The 21,101-nt window shown below is 41.6% G+C and overlaps 1 protein-coding gene across 1 annotated transcript in view; it reads left to right on the plus strand.

The window, feature by feature from the left end:
* Positions 1 to 21,101, plus strand: part of LOC140230961 (tyrosine-protein phosphatase non-receptor type 9-like) — a 119,257-nt gene extending 98,156 nt beyond the window's left edge. Inside the window, exons 6-10 of the mRNA XM_072311105.1 lie at positions 7,425 to 8,239; positions 18,662 to 18,822; positions 19,212 to 19,441; positions 19,887 to 20,094; positions 20,613 to 21,101. Of these exons, the coding sequence (XP_072167206.1) occupies positions 7,425 to 8,239; positions 18,662 to 18,822; positions 19,212 to 19,441; positions 19,887 to 20,094; positions 20,613 to 20,842 (1,644 nt within the window). The 3' untranslated portion in view covers positions 20,843 to 21,101. The remainder of the gene's footprint in view (positions 1 to 7,424; positions 8,240 to 18,661; positions 18,823 to 19,211; positions 19,442 to 19,886; positions 20,095 to 20,612) is intronic.

The raw sequence follows: 21,101 nt of genomic DNA on the forward strand, positions 1-21,101 counted from the left end.
GTGATGATTCCTTTTCTTTCTTTCTTTTTCTGTTTTTTTTGCATTAGTGTCAATGGTAAAGTCAGTATTCACATTGCAGATACTGCAGATGTTTATGATTCTCACATTCATTTCTTGTGTAACTTCTATTTATAAGATTGTGATGTAGTGTCTGCAGGAAGAGCAAAGGGTATTGTTCATGAGTTCATATCTCTATGAGTGATTTATGGCAAGTACTTCTGTTACAAAGACCACACAAAGTTTGCATATGTAATCCTTTCTTTGCCATTGACTTTGGACAGTGTACACGTGTGTACAAAGGAATGGGGTTTCCTGTTCCAGTCAGCACTCAAGGTACACAAAGGGTTATGCCAGTTGCCCCACTATACACATGATGGTATCCCCCCTGACAGACAGGATTCCACTGATTGCTCAGACCATGCATTCTTCCTGGGGTGCATGCTGGCATTCACCACGTGCTGTGGGGAATTCCCTCGCGGCAGCACACAGTGCTTTATTGACAAGCACAAAGAATTATGAAAGGCGTGAGGAATGGCATGTGCAAACAAGTAATTCAATTAGCATTGTGGTGTGCAGTGATGTGGAAATGTGTCTAGCTGCAGGGAAGGAAGTGGGAATTATGTGGGGAGTGATAAATGTACTTGAGGGGGAAGGAAATGTCTTCTTCGAACTCACACAACCACGGCATTAGAGCAGTCTTCTTTCTCTCTAGTGATACTGAGGCTTCTTCTTGCTGGAGACACACAAGTTGCTCATTACCTTTGCTCATGAACATTTCCACTGTGGCCATGATGTGCTGTAAGGCACGTTAGCATGCTTCAAGAAGTGACTGTATACTAATGAGAAGAGGGATCCGATGCAGCGTTATTATTAAAGATACTGGCATTTGTGAGTACCATGTGAACTGCCTGCGTGTGCAAGGTTACTCATTAGAGATTGAGTAATTTTATACACATCCTGACGGTTGTCTCCATTTTGTAATAGCGTGGCGTTTATTAAAAGGAAGGATTTGTGGGATCGAGTTTGGATGATAAGTGCTTAGTGTATGACCTTCTGTTACATTAAGCTGGAATTATACCTCTCTTTATCCATGAGCCAAATGACAGTCACAACCAACTCAAATGAGCAACTCTGATTTTGGGAACAAGGAATTTTGGCAGAAATAATGTTGCAGTAATGATTCATAAGCAATAGCATTCAACATTATTTGATATCATGCAAGAGCATCTTTTCTCTTTAAGATATTGAATTGTCATGGCAAATATAGTGATTATCACAGTTACAGCAAGCTTACAAAAGAGATCTCCCCATATCGTGATGCCATGTTGCCCTGTTTGTAGAAGGTTACCAAGCCAAGGAGGTATGTTTCTGCCAGTGTTTATTTGTCTGTCTGTCTGTTTGCAAAATAAATGTACAGATACGGATACAGATATGGATGAAACTTACAGCAAAAGTTGAAAGTGACACAAGGAATAGATGATTGAATTTTTGTAATGATCTGGATAACCGTCTGGATCCAGCATACTTTTTTTTTTTTCAAGGGTTATCATGGACAAATAGGGCCAGCATGAGGGCGTTCAAGCTGCGCATGTTTGAGGTATGCAGCTCAAGATGCAGCGCACAACGTGCAGTATAAAGCTCTTTGTTTCACCTTGTTTTTTGATATCTCAGCCATTTCAAAACCGATTTTCATCAAATAAACTTTTGATACCCCTTAGAATTGCATGCTCTTTGACATCTCATAGAATGGTTTCTGAATATCTCACAAAACGTTAAAAGCTAAATCCTCACCTCAACCAGAACTGTACACACCCTTTAAAGCATGCGTGTAAAAGGGTGGAAATGAGCTGCTTGTTGGCAGAGTTCTGTACTCTTTGAGTGCTTTTCTAGTTTATTTTCTTGTGTCATTACATTGTCAGTCCTTTTCAATTCAGGGGTTGCCGCAGTTGTAATTTTCTCACGCCCACATGTTATTGACTGGAGATTCCCCGAGACATTCTTTGCACCGAGTGTGTTGGTCAAGGTCTCACCCTTCGTTACACAGGTGTTTTTTGCAATATTTGCATTGCAAACCCCTTTACTGTTTAGCAAGCATTGTCGTACAATGTAGTTCTTCTTCTTCCATGCATGCCAACAGTGAGCGAAGGTTTGTTGTGGGTGGGTTGTTTTTTTTTTCCCTCCCTCCAATTGTGCAATCTATATCAACTGTGCTCCATGTCAAAACTTAAATAGGTAGCAGTGCCAGCCATGTGTCTCGTCTGGAAGTCAATCATGAATTGCCATTTTGATTTCTTCCAAGTCCAAAGAGAATTGCAGAAGAGCATCTGTTACAATTATCTCTCCTCATCCTCCTCCTCCTTCTCCTCCTCATCATCATCTTCATCCTCTGCCAGACTTTGATTTTCCAGCAACATTTTGCCCAGCATGGAGGAAAAACACTTGTAGAAGAATAAGAGAGATTCCTGACCATGGTGATCATTTCATTCTTGACAGGATGCATATTGCACATCATATCTAGTGGAATGGACCTGTTTTCAACAGTTGCCAGTAAGGATCTATAGGAATTGTTGGATGAACAGTGGTTTAGTCTTTCATTGATCCCCCCCCCCCCCCCCCCATATCAGTAGAATATGTCTACGCTGTACCTTGGGGTCTTCTTGTCCATTGTTTGGTTTGGTTTGGTTTTTCTTCCTTGCACAGTCGTAAAGCAATGTTTGTGCGTCAAATCCAAGGGATGACGATTAGGGCCGGAAGGCCTGGGGAGGTTTAGACATGCATGGTTTCTCAGTTTGACGTGATGCTTGCTTGCTTCAAGTTGAAATGGACCAAATTACATACGTGGGGGCAATATGTGAAAATGGTTGCTATCTGCGCAAATTTGGTTGTGTGACGAACATAAGGTCAGTCACGTGTTTCCACATCGTGCACTGTGTACATTGTATAAATTGTGGGATAACATTTTTTGTCTTCATAAATTTGGTTGTGTAACAAATGGTTTTGTAAGCTTTGATTTCAGAATTATATACAGCCTGATGTTGGAAGCTTTGAGAATGTACATTGTGTTATATATTGATTTATCAAGTTAGCCTGTACTAAAGTACACAATCTCAGAGTTAAAACTCTGAGATTGTTTTGTAGAGCTTTCATACCAGGGAGTTGAAAACTTGGTGCACGCATGGATATCTGCGTTGGTGTTAACCGAAAGTGGAATGTTTGCATAACACAGTCAAATATATTTGGAATTCATCAATTGTAGAATTGGAATGAAAAATGTTTGTTAGCTTCCTGCAATATGCAAGTCTGTATCCAACACTGATTTCCTTATTCGATGCTCTAGCTGTGAGCTTTCAAGTGTCTGTCCATGGAAGTTACTCACAGTTGGGTTCCGATGCAGCTTGCCATAATCTTTATGACGTTTCTAGTCTTCATGTCTTTGTGTGCGTTAAAAGATGATCAAACTTTCACCACTGCAAGCTTGCGTAAAAATCTAATCTTTAAGGTTTTAATGGTGTGCCAGTCATGACACAATCGTCATGGTAAACCGCGTTGGTCTAGCATTTCGATTACTCTTTGTGCATCCTCTATAGATATGAGTCACGATGTGTGAGATGGGTTTCAATTTTTTATGTAAGTTTCTGTCACTAGAATGGCTCATGAATTATTCCATTTCAGACCCAGCTGTGGGTAGAAGTGTTACAGCCACTGAATATTTCATTCAGTCCTTATATTTCCAGATTTTTGACGGACTGCCGGGCATATCCTCGAAAGGCTTTTTTTTTTTTTTCGTCCGCCTGTCGCATGGATGGCTGAAATAAGAGACGTGGTAGTGTTGGCCCTAGAAGCAGCCAGTGGGATTCAGAATTACCATAACCCATTGTGTGGTCTTTATTCACTCGGCATTCTCTAAGGGAAGGAATTGGACTCATTTTCTTTCTCTTTCTCTGCCTCATTTTGTGCACGTCATTGTTTCTCTCTCTCTGTCCCACCCTCCCCAGAATGACAGTGAGTGCATCACTCCAATGTCTCCATCACAGAGTGATGCGCTGCTCTCCAAATAGCTTTTGACCATGTAATCGAGACATTTCTTTTTTCTCCCCTTTGCGATGGAAGTGTGTTGTTTCCATGACTACTTGCCCGTTTGCCCGATTGTCTTTTTTTCGTGGGGGGGGGGGGGGGGGATGGGAAATGATGCTAATTAACGTTGTTTGGCCGAGTGTGCGGTAAAGGCTTCTCGAGAGGTTTTATCATGTGGTTTCTGAATGGCTTGATTAACGTCAGAAACCTACGCTGGTGCTTACGTCTTTATTGGTCTTCACCTCTGCCCTGTTGCTTTATGGGTTTCAGCGAGCGGCCATATCATCAAATTTAGACTCTCGAGAGTACCATTAGTGCTGAACATGATGCATTAGCAGTCTACAGCTTTTCTTCCTTTTTTCTTCATATAAAATGCTATTAGCAAAATGTTGACCATTTCATATAATAGAAATGGGATAGTGATATGAAAACTGGATTCACATCAGTGCATTAGAGCAAAATCTCTTGTAATGCAACAACCTTGCTTTTTATCAATGAGAGATATTAGTCTTTCCTTCAGCACTTTCAGGAGTCAAATTGCTACATATCTTGGCCACTTTTTTTACAGACTCATCGGGATGTATCAAGTTCATTCCTGTGAAAAAAAATGACACTTGAGCCTTGGTCACAGTGGCAAAAAATTGAGAAGTTTAAGATTGCAAAGTCTTCACAATCTTTGGAAATTAGAATGCAAATGCGGTGTGACAAAATGTTTTGTGGGTTTTGTGGTTACCTTCAGCTGACAAAACTGTGTTACAAAACAAAACAAAGCAATAGTCTCATCAAAGGAGACAATCCTTTTGACTGAAATTGGCAGCTGATCGGGTAAAGTGGAAAAATATTAATGTTAGCATCTTCAAGTATTGATTTTTGTTGTGTGTTTGGCTCGTAGGTTTTCTTCTACAACTCATTTGAATATCCAACAGCAAAGAGAGAAGAATGAAGAAGTGCAGGATATTTCTTAAAAGAGAAAATGTGTGATAAAAAGGGGAGGGAGGGATATGAAAAAATGGAGTACCTTATCTATTAAACGTGTCGTGTGATTGGCCAGGTTGTGGCAGGGATTCCTCAGAGGCCTTGCAAACTGTGTGTTGATTGGCTGGGTGGGATCTGATGTAAATCAGACTGATTACCATTGACGGAGATGAGTGAAGCTAAGCCCAATTGACAAATCAGCTGGCATGCTGTGCAACATGCTTCTAACTGAAGCCACACCATAGGGATGCCCTAAAAGGGGGGGGGGGGGGGGTTGGAGATTCAGAGAGAGAAAGAGAGGAAGAGAGAATATGAGCTGGCATGTGAAGTGTATCACTGGCTGCTCTGTGTTAGTTTGCATGTGTGCTCTCTCGCTCAGGAACGTGATTTAAGCCCTCCGTGTCTTGCGCACTGTTTAGTGACGCCGATGAACTCGTTTCTCTATCATGGTGTGAGAATGGCTGCTGTGACTCTCTCTCATGCGTTCTCCCCTCCTCATTGTACCTATCACCAGTCGTTTGTGACACGATCATTGTAGCGCATGGCATGCGCAAGAGAGAGAGAGAGAGCCTAGTTGCGCCAAAGTGTGGACAGTTTTATCGCTATCTTTAGAGATGGAACATCCTCCTCTATCAAGTTGTTGTGTGATGTTCAGTGCGTCAAAGATTCAAATGGAGCTGAGCTGTACTTCCTACTGATAATAAGCACTTGTCACACGTGTTGCAAACCGTTCTTTCACGTTATCTGTGCAACTTCCAGGCACGGGTTGTTGAGAGGACTGTAGGTGCATAGCATTTGGCTTTGTCAAAACCAGTTGTGTGTGTCCTTGCACCTGGATGTGGTGTGTCTGGGGTGACTAAATTATCCAGAAAGACGCTGTTTTGTGTGATTAGACACCTGATAAACATTAAATTGAGCAGAACATGTGTGTTAGACTCAATGTGAAGTTCTTTTCAATCTGGACGGCTTTGCAAAGTGACAGATGAATTTTTAGTTGGACTCTGATCTTCAGCAATATCAAAACGTCCCCTGTATTATTGTGAGGTGGCATCTATGACTGACTTGTCCATAGGGGGGAAAAAAAGGAAATTGTACTTTTTCTCCCGCCTCATTCATTTGTGGCCAACTCTTGGAGACAGTATGCCTTCAAAGGCAAAGACTGGTCGTATCATGAACGCCTTTTTCAAAAAAATGCCGTTTGGCAACCGCGTCAGTACAGCTCTGGTGAGTGATATGACTGAGGTAAGATGCTAGTCCATGTTGTCACCAACATGCATGAAAACATTCTGTATCCCGGTGAAATACTGCATAAAATGTTGATTACAGTTGTCGGGGACATTGGAGAAAGTGACAACAAGGGGATCTGAAGTACTGGAAAGGAAGACGAGATGGAGACTACACCATCTACCTCAGTGAGATTTTGTGAAGCTAAAGTGAAGATGTTCTATAACATTTCAGACAATGCAGTCAGTTTTTATTACACCATTCATTGCCTTTAGCTGTCATCTATTACCCTCAACTTGAGACTAAAGCCTTAATCTCAAGGCACACTAATATCAGTGTTTGTAGTGTAGGACACGCCGACCAAGAAATGTGAGCGTCTGTGGTGTGTGGTGTGGCACCTTCCTCACAGCAGTTGTGATTGTTGCAGAGGAGGGGTTGTGTGTGCTGTAATGAGCAGAAATTGTAGTGGAGTGAAGCTAGAACATCATAGTACCCATCAAGATTAAATTTTGGTGTTTTCCACATACACCTATATAGCTCTGATTTTAAAAGATGTGATTTTAAAATTGTGTATCCATGGGTCACTTAGTGTAGCTGTGACCCAACTAACATACCAAACTTGACTGTAGGAATTGGGTGATCAGCCACAGCCAAAGGTTTGCTTGTATGCAACCCAGTCCTGTTGTGTTCGATCTTTTGACATGATTTATATTACTCTTACATGCATCTCAGTCTTTCAAAAATTCAAATCAAGAAAATGAAAAAAAACAAAAACAAAAAAACAAACCAATCTTAACATGTCTGAATATTTCCTAGCTGGGGAGTAATCTAACTATACTCTGGACTTTTTGTGTGTCACCAAGAAGTCACCAAGAATGTTAGTAGGTATCATTGTGTTGCATTATTTTGATTTTTTGCAAAGATGTTTAAACTATCATAAATCTAAATTGTTTAAAGATGCATTCACAGATTTTGTCTCGGGTTTTACAAATGTAGTTTCAGTCAGAATTTCAGATGACAGTCAGTTAATGATAAATACTGTACGGCTGCTTCCATCTACCATAATTTTCAGAGATATATGAGTGGTAAAGACAAGTAAAGAAGAGTATTTGAAATATGGTGTTCTTTGTTCTGTCATTTTCCTTTCTCAGATGACCCTAGTCAGTGCTGAGAGACTGTGCCGCTATCTGCCACCCACCTCGTTACCAAAAGATCTCGGGGGCACTGCGGAGGTAAGGCACCTAGACTGGCTGAACTCATGTTTGGACCAGAACAGTGACAAGAACCGCAACTCGCGAGATCTGAGCGACGCCCTTGTGGACACGCCAGAGGCACAGGAGGCCAACCAGAAGGCCGTTGAACTCTATGTCCCTCCTGAGCGGTTTGGCACGCCGGTAGACAGCATAGAAGGATTTGTAGTGGATATACACAATACGGGTAGCACAGAGAGCCTGCGGTCGTCGAGCCAAAGCGAAACACACCCAGACATGGTCCACGGGAGTATAGAGGACATGAAGACGAATGGTAGCAGTAGTGACAGTGCCAATGGTACGGGTAATGGTAAATTAATCACAGACTCCAGGGCTAACGGCCCAATGTCCAGGAAGGGCCATGGGTTTAGTGACATGGAGGAAGAGGAGGAGAAAGGACAAAAGGATGCTGAAGAGAAGCACGAAACAGAGATCGTCCACGAGAAAGGGAACAGCGCAGATGCCGACAGTGACGGCATCCCGGAGGGACCCCCACCGAAGCCACCCCGCCCCAGACCCAACGACTCGCCGCCCCCTGTGCCCAACCGGCAAGATATGACGGTGATCAGCCCCGAGTCGGTCCACCAGCCCACGGACAGTGGAATGGACATTGAGACGCTGGTCTCCTACATCCTGACCATGAGGCAGAGTGGTATCTACAAGGAATACGCAGCCATCCGGGCAGAGCCCCCAGCAGGCACATTCCATGCCTCAAAGTAAGTATCGGGGTCTGAGACGATGAGACTACCTTCTCATTGTCTGCAAAGAGGTGTAATTATGTTGCCATAAAGGACATTTCAGCTCTTGAATTGCTAGGATTGCAGATTTCTCTCTTTGCCAGTAACACATGCAGACTCTCTGATGATAATCTGTAGGGTGTCTTCCCGGAGACGGGGAAATTAGTCATGCAGGTGGTGCATCCCTTCACCACTGATGATGCATCAAGTTTGGAGTCAGAGGCGGGAAATCTCTCTCGATTCTGAGATTTCTACGCCTGAAAATCACTTGGCAGTACCTGATCTTGCAGCTTCTTCCATTCCCCTCCTTCCCCCCCCCCCCCCTTTTTTCTCTCTAAGCTCAAATTGTGATTAATTTTCCATAATGGCAGTAAACAGAAATATATTTGTTAGGTGCATCAGCTCTTTTGCTCTAAAGGTATCTTGCTTGTTAGGAGTGCGGAGATTATAATTTCATACATGCCCAAAGCTAAAAATGGTGTCAATGACCTTGTGATCCTGTCCTACGTTATTTTGAAAGAAACTCTCCGTGACAGGATGCAACGAACATCCAAATCTTCTCCTGTCCGTCTTGTGCTCTGCATCATGTGAGAAATGGTATCAGGCTTTTTTTCAGGGGGGACAAAGACACATGGGGAGGAAGATGGGATTTCAGTGAGACTACCATTCATGAGGATGGATCCCTGGCTTCCTGCCCGAATAGAAATAGTGATGGAAAATTGGGTACAAATTAAAGGGAAGTTATAGTTCTCATATGCCTGCAGAACTCTCAATTTTTGCTCTAAAATGCACACAGATGCATAAGAAATGTTTGGAATAATGCTGTGATAACATGATTTCAGGTTGGTCAAAATGAAAATGTGAAACATTAGCCAAAAAGCTTCATAGGAAGTACTGCATGTGTAGTGCCAACGTTTGCAAGTAGAAAAGTGGCAGCATATTCATATGCAAAACACAAAAGAAGAAAATAGCAAAATACTGCTTGGATCGGAGGTGGAAATCACTTGTTCCAACAAGCCTTATAGTCATCTGAAGCAGTCTATTTTATGTATTGATGAGCTCGTATTTAAGGAGATTGAATAATGACAATAGCAATTAAGGTAGTGTATAAAAAGTTAGGTAACTGAACGGGAGTCATATTTATGAGAGGTGTGCAAACACAAAATTGTGCTAAACTTATTGCTTAGTAAACTCTATGAAAGCGTAAGTTATCAGTTTTGTATTTACTGTGCCAAACGGAGGATTAATATAGCTATTCAGTTATGAATAGAATAGATTTACTTTTGAGCTCAACGCCACTTCAAAAATAGAGTGAAGATTAAATAATTTGTATCGGAACATCATCTGCACCTTAATGCATGCAGCAGCATCAAATATTGTAGTGACAGGGTGGACAAACTTTTAAGCAAATTATAGAGCATGAGGATCTTACAACATTATTTCCATTGCTTTTAGGTTTATTGCAGAGGAAAATGGTGACTAGAATTCGTCTATGGTTTTAAAAAAACAAAAAACAAACAGTTGTGAGGTCAGCTGTGACAGGCGCACCAAGGAACTGGTATATTGAGTCATATCACTGTTATCAGCTAATCTTCAATACTCGGTGTGTGAAGCAATTTAGCTTATGGCGCAGCAGGGTAGGGATGTTGATTCGACAATCAAATTGACCAAGTGTTTGGGTCGGATCAGGAAGGATTACTGTGGAAAAGCACACCACAAGTGCCTTGTGACGAATGAACGATGGGTGAGTGTGTGTATGTGTGCGTGGGGGGGGGGGGGAGGTGAGGGGTTGGCAGACTGGGATGTGTATTAGGAGGAAAGGGGGAATCCAGCAAACTTTTGAACTCCTTCAGCAGCAGAGTAAGTCTGACTCACCTGATCTGTTGTGGTCACGTCCCCCGCTCTCTTTTGCTTCCCCCGCTCTACCCGTCCCAACCGATCGTTGCCTATAGCTGCACCTTCCCAACTCCCGTGCGGAATGACGGATGGAACAATGGGTTTTCAACCTGTTCTGACCACCTTTCCTGTTTTCTTCTTGCACAAGATTCATCGATGGCTTCCAAGTCCCAGAGTTACCCCTTTGCTGAGGCTGTGCTGCCTATGTCAGTGTATAGCGCTTGCAATCAATTTCTTGCTAAAAATGTCACAAGTTTGTGTGTGTTTTTTCTTCAGAACACTTCTTCCTACTGATAGAATTAAAGGTTTAGCTGAGTGTTGAAAGTTTGTGAGATGCTTTATTTTTAGGTACTTTTTTTTTAGGTGAAGCAGACATACTTAGTGTTTATGACACATGAGACATACAAATGTAGCCTAATGTAGTTGTGAAATGTCAGTCTCTTGGTAAAGGGTTCTCCTAACACAACAAGAAAGCCCAGTCAGTTTCTTTTTTAACTTTTGAAGAGTTTGTGGTATTTGGGAAAAAGGGTATGGAAAGTATGCTTGTTCTTAGTATGCCTGTAGATTGTGCTGTAAATGATTGCTGCATAGATTTCTTTGAAGGATGATAATCATCATGAATACAGGCATGCATCCCACTTACAGCAGGTTATACCAATCCCCCCCCCCCCCCCCCCCCAACGGTTACAGCTCGTTATTCCGAAGGGTCATTATTCTGAAGGCTCTTCAGTCCAAAGATTCCTTATTCCGAAGGTTCGTTTTTCCGAATTTCATTTTCAGATGAACAAATCTTCGGAATAATGAACCTTCGGAATGATGCCACAAATGTTCAGATTAACGAACCCTTTTTCATTTTCGGATTAACGAACCTCTAGGTATAGGGATTTTGCGTGTTTCGGATTAACGAACGTTCGGAATAACGAACCTTCAGAATAACGAACAGCACCCCCCCCCCCCCAAACACCACCAGTAAAGAAGAGCTGGAACAGGCCTCTGCCATTTCCAGGCCTGCTGTTATTATTCTAAGAGCTCAAACTGTAAATAACCCTAACCTGGGAAAGGCTGCTAGAGCTCGGTGAGAAATTCTTACTCATAAATAGGAGAGAGCAGTATAAGGGGGCATCTTCCTATGTTATGTATGAAAATGGAAAAAATATCGCAACTGGCCTGTCGTGGTTTGGTTTGGTGTGGTTTGTTTAGGTTTGTGTATGTCACATAGCCAGTCAAGAAAAGTACACTTTTGGGTCGTGGCCAAGGGTGCTGGTTGCTTGTGTACCATGCTGGTGGTTTGTCTACCTCCGTCGATCTTTGTGTGAAAATAACTCTTGCCTTTGTTGATCATCCTCAAGTTCACTTCAGATGATTTTGTCATTTGTGTACAACATTTAAGAACGTGGTAGATTTCTCAACACATATTTTTCTTTTCTATTTAAAGACCTCTCAATCATTCTGAGTTGAGAAGAAAGAATCTGAATTTTGATCATTCACAGCTGTTGTTTTGATAAGAGTTTCCTATTTTTCTTGATAATGTTGCTACATACTCCTGTGGGAACTGCTCTTTCTTTCTTTACTTTTGAGCCAAATCATCCTTATTTTTCAATGAGAAAGATTGGGAGGTCTGTATATCATTATTTTCTTAATTTACTGCGAACTGTTTGTCATCCAATCCCCCTCTGCAGAGAGAAAAAGAGAGAGAGAGACAGCAGACAGATAGTGTTGAATGGAGCCAAGAAAGCATGTTCAAATGCCTGGTTCAATTTATTTTACATCTCATAAATTGTGCGATCTACTCGTGATATTGACGTGTTTGGCTCCATTTCTCTGTCTCTCTACTTGAGCCCTGTCCCCAGAACATCTGGAAGTCTCTAAATATCAAAAGCCTGTCATTTCCTGAAAACAAAGAAAAAAACAAAGAATACTGCACTCCATCCAAACATGACTGTATCTGTCACATGGCGGATATGCTCCTTGAGCTTGTCCAGTAGACTGTTACTTCTGATTTGTTTTCTTTCAAAAGCTTTGTGGAGGAGGAGGGGAATCACTTGTTGAGGAAATGGGAGCATTCTTGTTACTATGTTTACAAAATGTTAGAATGCAGTAGTGGTGTTCCTATGCATTAGTGTGGATTTATGAAGAGTGGAAAGAGGGTGGGGGAGGGGGCTTTGTGCATTGAGACAGTGGGTGTGTGAGGTGTTTACTCATCCTCATTGGGTGCCATGAAAGTATCTGTGCGATGCAGAGAAGGAGGGAGGATGAAGGCATTACGGTACGCTGTCCCCGTAGCAGGAAGATCACAGCTTGCATTCCGCCCAAGCAGCATGTGGCACGGAGAAGGGGATATGAAGTAATCAGTCCGGTGTGTGCCAAGGGTTTAGTCACGGGCAGTGGCACTGACTCAGCCAGCACACAGGAGATCACACAAGGGTGTTTCTAGTCTGTTTGTTCTTCTGTGTCTCTTTTTGTTTGTTCTATATTGTTTTTAATTTTTCCAGGGAATTATCATTCTTTGCTGGGCTTACGTTGATAAGACCAGGTGACTTGGCAGACCTGTCCAAAAAAGTTGTGATGAAGAGAAAAGAAATGAATTAGTTTGAACAGAAATTGGCCGTCATCAAATTCAGGCCATGACTGTGCTGTTGTTATAGCATGCGACAGGCATGCCATTTTTAATTCATGGTATATAAAGTCAATGTAGTCCCATATATAGCCTTACTGGTGGTCTGTTTTGTTGCAGAAGAGGATTACATGTAATATTGTGGATGGGATACAATTAAATATATGCGTGCCAGTGTGTGTGTCACATGATCTCTCAATGGGGTGACTGAAGGGCACATTGCTGTGTTTTCTGACATTCCTTTTTACTTTATGTGCTGATGAATCCATGCCAACTTTGTACTTCTTCTGAAATGCAAGATTAGAGATGGTAATTTGGCATACGTCTGTACAATGAAGCAGCATTTTTTTCTTCACTTGAAGGTCATGCTGTGGATATTATTTCTTTTCTTTTTTTGCCGAAGTCTTTGTGGTCATGAACAGTCTGTTTTCCAGGATCATGAATTGGGTGAGGAAAAGTATTGTTTAATACACACAAGAAAAAAAAAAAGTTACATTTGTTTGTTAAGCACCAAATGAAAATTCCAACAATTGATAATTGAATGAAGCTATTAAGTTTGTTGTGCTTCTGTTGGTTGTGGAGCGCATTATATGTTTATTACAACCAAGCCAGTTTAAAATCTTCAGACTCCTCGTCCGTTTCATAAATGAAAGTTGATATGTATTTTGGGGGGTCACTTTTTTTCTGGGTATCAAAAGAATAAGATTTTGTTGTTAAGAATATCTGGATACTCTGTATTGGTTTATTTGCTATTAAAGAATGTGGCAGCAATGCTTTCAACACTGCTATTCGATACAATGTATATATATAAAAAAAAAAACTTCTAGTAATACTGCTTTGGCCCAAACTATCATATCTATTATATGATAATTCTGTGATTGGTGATACACTGACTATTAATAGTAAAACAGGATATTTTGGACTCTGCAGTGAGCCCTGTTGGAACCCCCCCCCCCCCTTCCAAATATTTTAGTCATTGTGTGGAAGTGGCACATGTGTGTCATTTTGGACATTTCACAGAGTAGCCACACATCATTATTGTCAATATAAATTGTCCTACAGATATTAAAGGGATCGTACAGTTCTAGTTGAGACCTAATTTCAGGTTTCTAACATTTTTTGTTGAGATCATGAGAAACTTCTTATGAAATATGGAAGGGCATGTAATTCTATGAGGAATTCAACGTTTATTTGATGAAAATTGGTTTTGAAATGGCTGAGATATCCAAAAAGGAGCGATTCTAATAAAGTGTGGGACCCACACTTTATTACGATCGCTTTGTTTTACATTGTTTTTGGATGTTTCAGATATTCCAAACCCGATTTTCATCAAATAAACTTTGAATTCCTCTTAAAATGGTATGCTCTGTACTATATCATAAGTGTCTTCTTGGTATCTCGCAAAAAATTTAGAGCCCAATTCTCATCTCCACCAATACTGTACTATCCCTTTAAAGTTTACAACAGGGAGAGCAGGCAGTGTGGAACAGTACAAAACACAGTGTACCATGTATTCAGGTAGAAACCCAATGCAGAGTGCAATAACATGATCTTGGAAGATAGAATATTTTCTGACACCAGCGGTTGTGTCATACCCGCGTGCTGCGTGGAAGCGCTATTGTCCTGCACCCACGGGCACCTGTTAGAGTAGTGGTAGGAGGCATCGATGACATTATATTTGTGAAGTTAGATCAGCAATTCATTATTCTTTCCTCCCTCCTCATTGTAAAAAGGGAGCATTCTTCTCTACATTGACTTTAGGACTCATGAAACATTCATCATGATCAATCCAGGAAAAATATATTGGGGGGGGGGGGTATTACCATCAAGTGACTTACCTCTTCCTAAAGACAAAAATTTAGTGTAGATAGTTAGGATATTTATGCAGTAATAACCAGCGTCTTAGGAGTGAGGTAATCTTGATGATGACATTATTTATTGTAGCAATTGACTCGTATCCACTAATCATACTCAACTGTTATTTCAAGTACTGTATATCTTGAGAAGAGAATTCAGTGGTTATTGTATGGTAATTGCTTGAATCAATGCTCAAAGTTTAGTTTCAGAAAAAATACCATCTTCAATCCCCCATCCTTCATATTTTTGTTTTTGTTGTTTTTTGCGGTATATCCTACACGAACGACTACAATGATTATCAGCTTTATAAAATGATTCTCCTCCTGGTGAGGGAGTGGTATATTTTGCTGGATTGGAGGATAATGCACTAGTAATTTCATGGGGCTTTCCACTTTAATTGCATAGTGGGTACAGTAACGACAGCGGCTGCGCTGATTGGTTTTTGTTGAAGGGGCCAATGACCGCCAAATGCTTTGTGACAGAAAAAAAAAAAAGTGGGTAAGATAATTGCGTAGCACAGATGTGAGATGTCTAATTATAGCTCACTGCAGGCAGAATAATGATCCCTCTGCTCCAGCTCTTTTTCCAACCAGTCTCTGTTTTTTTCCCTTTCTTCTTTGCCCACAATGTGGTTTCATGGTATGTTGCTTCCATGAGCTGAATGCACAGGTGGTGGGCTTCAAAAGTCTGTCAAAACAATCTTTCTTCTCAAATCCACTACTGCTGCTCAAAATGTCATGCAGTTTTTGTTTTTTTTTTTCAATTATTTTTGTTGACAGTCAACAATGAATGTGCTGCTAATTTCATTAACAGTACATTCCTCCATCTGTGGTGTGCTTGTCAATTTCAGATTCTGAATAGACAATGCATACACACCTGTTTTGCACAATGCTATGTCCTCCAATTTAACAGGTGGTAGAAATATTTTGGCAGCATATTTGAAGAACCAAAGTAAACATGATTGAATATTAATTACAATTTCATGGTTACTGTTGAGGTTGTAGATGTGATTGAATTGCTGGTATTCTGTCACAGTGAAACTGTGGCATACTCAGGCGCGGTGGAGCACCCCAATTATCTCGCAGAAATCCATCGGCAGCCAAGCCTCATTTGCATAAAGTAAACAACATGTACTCGCGTAGTTGAGAAAAAGTAAACAACTTCTCAAGCTAATAACAATTTCAGGAAACCTATTTTCGGATTAAAATTGAGTTAGTTTGAATTTGAAAACATGTCCAAATATGCACATATAACATATTAAAGGATTTGACAATGATAAAATGTGAAATTTTAGCGAAAACCTGGCGAGCAAAATTACCAAAAATATGCCTCGAAAATCATCCTAAAATTCACGAAGTGTGATTGCGGAACAAAAGCGCCATTCAAACAAAGTACACCGAAATTTATTTATCTGCTTGCATTTTAAATTTCATACCATAATATTCCCGGCCATGGTTGTGTCGGAAAAAAACAGAAGGTGATGTCAAAAATGACACGAACGCAAAGCGTACAGGTCGGTCCCATGTATAATTAATCGCGTCACTGTGGCGTTGCATGTCACAGCACACACAACGCATTGCTGCATGCAGCGTGCGCGGCAGCAGCTCAGCAATCACCGCCGTGCGACACTCAGCAAAATTGACTGCGTCACATGCAAACCAACAATGAGCACGAAATCCTGAATCTCACGTACCACGCATGCCCAATATTACGGGAAAAGAAATGACGTCATTTTCAATTGTTTCGCCGACTACAATTTTCTATTCCAAACCCTGTAGAAACAAGTTGATTTCTCAAAAAGTACAGGTGGTACCAAGCGAAAACTTTCACCATATATGGATTGAGGCCTTATGAACTTATGTTGTCAGTTTCGGACACATTGGAGCCCGGCCATAGTCCAGTCGGAAAAAAACAGAGAGCATGTTTTGCGAGAGGTGATTTTCAAAACGCTTTAATATCTCAAGTTCTAGTGCAGCAAATTTCATAATTTTTTCATCAAAAGGAAGGTTTTTAAAAACTTAGATAGTGTGGGAAGTTTGAGTTTACTAGCGGCACGCATAGCGGCACAAGGAGAAGGTAAAGATTTGACTTTTTCATGCACACAGTTTCGGGCAGCCGTGGATGCCCGTTGGAAATTCAAATAGAACGGGGCAATAATGAGATGCAAATTGGGGTGCTCCACCGCGCCTGTACTGTACAAATGTACATGTGCACACAGAGTATTGCTGTCCTTAATTTATGGAATATGTTGGCTGCCAATACAATACCTGGCTAAATTGAAGATTTCTGTATTAAATTTCAGGTACTTACACTGTTTTGGCCCAACAGAACCTCCAAGAACTCAATCAAAAAATTATATCAGTTGTTAGAAATCTTTGTAGTACAGTTCTCTCTTGGTTTTATCCCCCAAAATCACTCAATTTTTGTGGGGTGCGAACTCTTGCTGTGGTAGCAGCAGGGCTATTAAATGGTCTCCCTGATTATACCAAATATGCAGGAACAATAAATTCTTTCAGAAAAATGTTCAAAATGCATCAATTTTTTCAATGAAATGTTCCACCATGCATTACCCTTCTACATTTTGCTGTATCAGTTGTGTTTTTCCATCATATTAAATGCTTTCTCTCTTTTCTTGCACTTTATACTTTCATCATTAAAGGGCATAGAGATTTCTTTCAGAATGTGATAGAGGTCATGTACGAATAGTTTTATCGTTATTACTTTACGGTGGAAGAAATAATTGGTGCAATGCAATGGAGTTCATGTGCAGAGTCGATGAAACAGGGTTAGGGATTCTGAACGTGAAAGGAATGTGAGCTGTAGATTGAATGATGACTCTCACACTGTGTTGTCAGGAAATGTTGTTCACGTCTCGTGGAGCTTGGCAGTGAGTTTGGTGGCTGTGATGTTTTTCCTCCTCACAAATCAGTTGGGTGTGATGCCAGCCACTCTCAATCAGGGGTTGTCGAGGGTCGCCGTGTCTGCCAGTTGCGTTCTCCCGTTCCGATGACGTCGCAGACTCCACGTGTGACAAGAGTCGCTTCCATGTAAGCCTAGACACGCGTGATTAGCACTTGTGGCTGTCTGAGGGGAGCACACGCACGTCAGAACCCCGCTGACAGACGAAAATACGACAGACACCCCTGCTGATTGCAGGAGGGTTTGAGATCAAACTGCAAGCTCTCACCGTTAGCGGCGAGAGAGAAGCAAGCAGGCTCGTCAGCATACAAGGTGCCTGTAGATATTGAAAAGTCCAGCATCCCTGGCAGCCGTCACACAGCTCAGCAGGAAGGCAATATCCTCCCAACATTCCCTGAATCTTGATCCTTGCATGGTGTATCTGAGTTGGCAGTTGATGAGTTGTCAAGTGTGCAAATCCTAAATGTAAATGCACTGTGAAAGGTCTTACAGGGTACCTTTGATTGAACTACAGGTGTAAGGGAGGTTTATGGTAGCATTCTGTTCTTGGTATGAGCGTATGTATGTGTGTGTCTCTCTGTCTGTCTGTCTGTCTATCTGTCTGTGGTCATTGTGTTGTCATTGATGTTGGCAAGTGGAGATAGTACATGCACAGATTTTGTTGTCGTTAACATGTGATAGAGATTCCGATTCACACTTAACACTCCTCTGGAAGCCGCCAGACTAGACATGTATTGATGCTCAACAGCACAGCACCTCTCATCGTAGTGCATCTTTCTCATTCAGTTAAATTCTTTTGATGACACCTAATTTGCTTGTGAAGTGATTTGTTACGTCAGTAAAGCCTCGAACAATCTTCTGGGTCGCTTTGAAAATGAAGTGGGCTCCCTCAATGTAAAGTGGTGTGTTGTTTAGAACAGCAACTGTTAGCGTCAGACTCGGGTAGTTCAAAAAATTTGAAGTTTCTATGTATCTTTTACCGAAGAAAGAGTTATCTGAAATCTTTCTGAAAATATGACACAAGGAAAGAAGAGATGTGAGTGGATGTTGTTGTGCATCAATCAATTCCTACAATGCTATTCTACTTTTCTTTTCTTTCTTTCTCTTTAATCCAGACATAGACAGAATGTGTACAAGAACCGCTATGCAGATGTCCTGTGCTACGACCATTCCAGAGTCAGACTGCCTCCTCTCAACGGTGACCCATACTCAGATTACCTCAATGCCAACTACATGGACGGCTACAAACAGAAAAATGCCTTCATCGCTGCACAAGGTATTCATTTTGTCAAGAACATTTCCTCCAGTTTACTATTCACTAGCTTTGTTGTATTTGAATGTTTTGTGAAATGAATTGAAATTGAAATTGAAAATTTTGGATATTAGTCCTGTGAAATAAGTGAATTTTTTGTGAAATGAATTGAAATTGAATTGGATATTAGTCCTGTGAAATAAATTGAGATGAAATTGAAATTGAAAATGAATTGAAGTTTAGTCCCATGAAGCAGGCAATCCATACACTGTACATTTTCCAGGCTTTATTCGTGAAAAGATGTCATAAAGGTGTCCAAGAGGCACATGAGTGTCATATGATTGGCAAATTTGGCTCACCACTCATTTTTCTCCCTAGTTGAACTCTTCTCTGTTCTTGGTTCTTCACCGTAGGACCGTTACCAAAGACTTTCAGTGACTTCTGGCGAATGGTGTGGGAGGAGCATGTCCTGACAATCGTTATGACGACAAGGACGATGGAGCGGGGGCGGCTCAAGTGCGGCCAGTACTGGCCGCTGGAGACTGGCGTGCCCACGGAGTGCGGTAACATCACAGTGACCTGCATAGAGGTGGACCAGAATCGAGACTACACGATGTCCACTTTGAACGTCCACAACAAAGCTGTGAGTCACACTCCTGTCGTTCCCCTCTTCCTTCCTCCGTACTCACATCAGTGTCATTCCTGTCATTGTTTCACTCATTATCTTGTCCTCAAGGCGTCAGCTAACGAACCCACATATATTTCAGCTTTTAATGAGCGCATTCTGTGGGACATGCTGATGTTTGCCCAGACAAAAGAGGAAGACAGACCCTCATCTACAGAATCTGAGGGCTGAGAACCTAAAGAGTCCTTTTGGCATTGGCTTCGTACCATCTCTGAATCATGACTAAACTTTACAGTGTGTTAACCCTGCATGTATGTGTGATTTGATATCCAATATGATGACATGAAAGAAGGCTCTTTGTTGTTCTATGTGATGGCAAGAAAGTTACACATTTCAAGTTTTGTAACCTGTATCTTTCACTGAAAGTAATTTCATCTCCTTGGTCATTTACTCACTGCTGTAGACTGGGGAGAATAGGAGAATAGCCCACTTTCAGTTCACCAGTTGGCCGGACTTTGGCACCCCGCGGTCAGCCCTGGCCATGCTCGAGTTCCGCGAGGAGGTGCGGCAGTACCAGATGGCGGCGGTCAAGGAGCTCGGGGACGAGTGGACGGGGCATGAAGGAGGCCCGCCCATTGTCGTACACTGCAGTGCTGGTATAGGCCGAACAGGTGGGTTTGCTGAAGCAGCGAATCCTGTTGCTGTTGTTGTGAAAACTATTGCTTAGTGTGTCTTGTCCTTAATATGTAAATATTTAAAATGTGAAAATGTGAGGGGATTTTTTTTTTCAAAAGTTGCATACTTTTGCTGTGAAAATATTGCATTTAAGATTTCATTCAGTATAAAGTTAGGGCATGGAATTTTCACTAAATATTTTCTCTGAATTGAAATACATGGAGAGAAGTAATGACCGAGAAACTTAAAAACAAGAAACACTTTTCAAATATAAACAGGTTTTGTGTATTTTGAATAATGTAGTTTAACCTGCTGAAGACTAGTCCCAAGTGTACTCGGGCAGATGTCTGTGGGAAATGTGTATTACGGCAAAATCAGCTCGTCTTCAATGGATTAAAAGATGTTAAAATACTTCTGAAGTATGTATCCTCACGCCCTCCACTCAGTGTTTTTCATACATGATGAAAGTAGCCCTCAGAGAGAGAGTCTGTACCCGTTGAATCTCTCCTTCCAGGCACATTCTGCACCCTGGATATCAGTCTGGCGAGGCTGGAGGACGTGGGAACGGTGGACGTCTGCAACACGGTGCGGCTGATGCGTGCCCAGCGGGCCTACAGCATTCAGACCCCGGACCAGTACGAGTTCTGCTACTTTGCCCTCGTCGAGTACGCCCAGCGTTCCAACAAGCTCCACATGCCCATCGACTTCACCGGCTACGAGGACAGCGAGAGTGACAGCGATTAAAGGAAGGGACACTCTGATCTATTGTGAGAATTGAAAGCGAGAAAGACAGACCCATCTCATAAGGCCAAAATTATTCACTGTATGGATTCAGTGAGAGTAGGTTGGGAGAGGAGGAGAGAAAAGAGACTGAAGGCATTAAGCCGTTGACTGCCAGCACTCGAGGACTGCTCATGAGGCGGTGTGTGATATGAAAAACTCCAACAAACAAACAAACAAACCAGAAAGAGTGATTGCACGAGAGCTAGTGGAAAACAGACCC

Source organism: Diadema setosum, chromosome 7, assembly GCF_964275005.1.
Source record: "Diadema setosum chromosome 7, eeDiaSeto1, whole genome shotgun sequence".
Classification (NCBI taxonomy): Eukaryota; Metazoa; Echinodermata; class Echinoidea; order Diadematoida; family Diadematidae; genus Diadema; species Diadema setosum.